The 3,856-nt window shown below is 57.9% G+C and overlaps 1 protein-coding gene across 1 annotated transcript in view; it reads left to right on the top strand.

Moving 5' to 3' along the window:
* The window catches only part of CRLF1 (cytokine receptor like factor 1), a gene marked incomplete at its 5' end in the record, with an annotated part of 9,520 nt that overhangs the window by 2,650 nt on the left and 3,014 nt on the right, over positions 1 to 3,856 (top strand). The window contains 4 exons of the mRNA XM_077777021.1: positions 1,641 to 1,922; positions 2,202 to 2,331; positions 2,499 to 2,668; positions 3,689 to 3,846. Coding sequence (XP_077633147.1) covers positions 1,641 to 1,922; positions 2,202 to 2,331; positions 2,499 to 2,668; positions 3,689 to 3,846 — 740 coding nt within the window. The remainder of the gene's footprint in view (positions 1 to 1,640; positions 1,923 to 2,201; positions 2,332 to 2,498; positions 2,669 to 3,688; positions 3,847 to 3,856) is intronic.

Raw genomic sequence — 3,856 nt, 5'->3', positions numbered from 1 at the left:
GGCTACCCCCACCCCCCTGCCCCCCTGCGGCCCCTTTTACAGCTGCCTGGGAATCCTTTTAAAATGTAAATCTTCCCCTGTTAGGAGCCCTGGAATAACCCCGCCCTGCAGGTCTGGCGCTGCTGACCTCCCTGACCTCATTCCCCACCACTCCTGCCCCAGGACCTTTGCACTTGCAGCTCCCACTGCCTGGACACTCTCTCCCAGATGTCTTCATGATTACTTCTTTCACTTTATTCAGGTCTCAGCTCAAACGCCTCCCCAGATAGGCCTCCTGGGGGTGCGCTTCGCTTTCTCCCTTATTTATTCTTAGATACTTATTTGTTCTTTTTCCTATTGCTCCCTTGGATTCAGGCCCACAAGGGCAGAAATTTTGAGTATCTTGGTCATCATTGTGCCCTCCGCTCCTAGCAAACTGTAGGTGTTCCCTGCATGCATGCATGAATGAATGAACAAATGAGTGACTGGGTCCTCATAACTGCTGTTGGTGGAGGGAGAGAGGCTCTTTCCCAGAGGCTCAAAGAAACAAAGCAAATGGGCCAAGCTTTCACAGTGAGCTGGAGGCATCTGACCCCAGGCCCGCCTGTGGCTTCAACGTCCCACAGGGTTGTCGTTAAGACAATGTTTTCACTCCTCTCAAACGTGTGTTACCATGATGCCCACTTTCCAGATGGGGAGACTGAGAGGGGTGTCAGGGCCTTGGACTGTGCAGCCCCCCGCCCTTATCTGGACCTTGGCTTCTCCTTGGATCAAAACAGACTCTTCTTAGGTTTTGACCCCCTCAGGAGACAGGAGGGGAGACATCAACCATGGTGTCCCCGGGACCCTTGTGCCCAGCACCTAATTCTACACATTCTCATTTAGGAAGTCATTTCTCATCTGATCTTCACAATGGCCCTAAGGCATCATTAGCTTTCTGATTCCCACTTTGCAGGTTAGGAGCAATGAGTTGAAGGAAAGAGCAATGACAGCAAGTCCCTTTGGGTGGGGGCTGGGGGCCTAGAGTTTGCCCCAGCCTCCTTCAGCGCCAGCAGCACAGAGCAGCACAGAGCGACAAATCTGGGTTTCAGTAGCGTGCCCTTCTCTCATCCAATGACTTTGGACAAGAGATGAGTCTCAGAGCCTCAGTTCTTTCAACCACAAGATTAGCAGGATTCTAGTAGGAGTCAAGAAGTGTCTGCCTCCCCCTCCAAAGACATACCTACTATGTGTGTGCCTGCAGGGGTATCAATCTTTTATTTCTAGTTGCCAACAATGAAATGAAAAAAGAAAAGAAAAAGCAGAATGTAGTAGTTGTCAGACTGTGTGCAAAGCAAGATTTACTGGAGTCTGAATGGGCAGTTATGCCTGGGTTTTGTGACCACTCCCAGAGCCTTGAGCAAGCCCGTGAAGAAGCGGCTTGGAAGGACTCTGAGTTGTGGAATCACAACAGTCCTGAGGCTGAATCTTGGCTTTGCCGCCAACCTTGGACTGGTCACTTGGCCCAGTTGAACCTCAGTTTCCTTATCTGTGAAATGGGAGACAAGAACAAACAGCTCCTGTGGAGGACTGCCGCGAGTCCGGGAGTCCTAGCCTGGGGTGGGGGGGCTCAGGGCAGCTCCATCATCTCACACCTGATGGGCACTCCTCTCTGACCCCAGACACGGCTGTCATCAGCCCCCAGGACCCCACGCTCCTCATCGGCTCCTCCCTGCAGGCCACATGCTCAGTGCACGGGGACCCGCCAGGCGCCACGGCTGAGGGCCTCTACTGGACCCTCAACGGGCGCCGCCTAGCCCCTGAGCTCTCCCGTGTGCTCAACGCCTCCACCCTGGCCCTCGCCCTGGCCAACCTCAACGGATCCAGGCAACAGTCAGGTGACAACCTCGTGTGCCACGCTCGTGACGGCAGCATCCTGGCCGGCTCCTGTCTCTACGTTGGCTGTAAGTGGGCCCCCAGGACGTCCAGGGGTAACTCTTGGGAGAGACGCATGAATCACGGACCCTCTGGCCCAGGACTCAACAGTGGGCATGCCGGTTGAGAAGCAGGGACCTCTGGGGTGGACGTGAGAGCCTGGAAAGAATCTATCCCCAGGAAAGTCTTCCCAACAGCCACTCCGGTCACCCTCCTTCTGCTCCAAGATGGGGGCCCAGCTGGTGGCTAGCAACTTCACCTGTCCAGGGCTGGGCCAGACCCTCAGCCCCCTGCACCCCCTTCCCCAGTGCCCCCAGAGAAACCCTTCAACATCAGTTGCTGGTCCAAGAACATGAAGGACCTGACCTGCCGCTGGACGCCGGGGGCCCATGGGGAAACCTTCCTCCACACCAACTACTCTCTCAAGTACAAGCTGAGGTTGGTGGTGGCCCTTGGGTGAGGTGTGTTCCAGCCTGGCTGTGAGGTCTTGGCAAAGCCCGCCCTCTCCAGGCCGGGGGTCCCTTCTGCCCTCTGGGGCTGCCAGGGGGAGGTCTGGGGGCCTGAAGAGACCCTTGTGTGTCCTCACACCCCCTCCTGCCCTGCAGGTGGTACGGGCAGGACAACACGTGTGAGGAGTACCACACGGTGGGGCCTCACTCCTGCCACATCCCCAAGGACCTGGCTCTCTTTACGCCCTATGAGATCTGGGTAGAGGCCACCAACCGGCTGGGCTCGGCCCGCTCCGATGTGCTCACCCTGGACATCCTGGATGTGGGTGAGCCCCCCACCCCAGCTCCTAGGCCCCCGAGGGTGCCTGCACCTCCTCTCTCAGCTCAGCCCGTGGCTGCAGCTCCAGCTCCGACCCGACCCTGCTTGGGGCCGGGAGAAACGAGGCATCCACCCATCCGTCCCCAGTCCCCTGAAGGAGCCAGGATCCCCCCACTCTGTGGAGAACACCTGGCCTGGGCTGCCTCCCCCTCGGCAGCCCAGGTGTGCAGGAGGGGGCCCCGAGGGAGCAGGGAGGGGGCGCCCAGGTCGGGAGGCGCCCCAGGAAGCCTCAGCCTGGAGCTGGGGGGGGCGGTGCGCAGGCGGGAGGCAGGAAACGGATGATCTGCGAGCAGAATTGGGCCTAATCTAATTAGGGTGTTTCTCAGCCCCTAGCAGGCTTGTGCCTTAACCCTTTCAGACCCTCACCAAGGCCTCAGGGGGAGAGGCCAGACCTCTCTGCTGCCCACAGGGCTCCCAGAAGGATACCCAGAAGGCTTGTAGCCAGCCCCCGCCCCAGTCGGCTTCCTGCTTTGCTTCCCCAAGTCCTGAAGCTGCAGTGGGCAGGCTCTGAGCCTCAGTCTTCCCTCTGTACCAGCAAGGCTGTCATTTGAAAACCTTTGTAAAGGAGGAAGGTCTGGAGGTGCAGGTGGGCATGTGGTGGTGGGGGGGGCGGGGAATCAGGAGGAACTTCCCAGGGGTCTGGCAGCCTAATGGTCCCCTGGCCTCCTGGGCATAACAACTAGAGCATCAGCCAGGCAGTGTCTGCTTTTACATAGTTCCCCGAAGATAGGATTATGTTTCTCCTGTCACAGATAATAATGGTGATAACAGCTAACATTAATTGAGTGCTTCTAGGTGCTGAGTGTTTCCCAAATATTATCTAATGTAATCCACTCTTCTTGAAAGGGGGTGGGGGACCAGGGCAGACCCCAGGCAGGTGCCACCAAAGCCCTGTGCTCTGAGATTTGAATCCAGACACCTGGGTTCCTGGGACAGCTAAGTGATCAAGCCCTGCCCCGCCCCACAGTGACCACAGACCCCCCACCCGATGTGCACGTGAGCCGAGTTGGGGGCCTGGAGGACCAGTTGAGTGTGCGCTGGGTTTCCCCGCCGGCCCTCAAGGACTTCCTCTTCCAAGCCAAGTACCAAATCCGCTACCGAGTGGAGGACAGCGTGGATTGGAAGGTGTCGGACG

The sequence above is a fragment of the Crocuta crocuta genome, unplaced genomic scaffold, assembly GCF_008692635.1.
Source record: "Crocuta crocuta isolate KB4526 unplaced genomic scaffold, BGI_CrCroc_1.0 scaffold77, whole genome shotgun sequence".
In the NCBI taxonomy this organism is placed as follows: domain Eukaryota; kingdom Metazoa; phylum Chordata; class Mammalia; order Carnivora; family Hyaenidae; genus Crocuta; species Crocuta crocuta.
The sequence above is the reverse complement of the archived record's forward strand: the minus strand, read 5'-3'. Positions and strand labels throughout refer to the sequence as shown.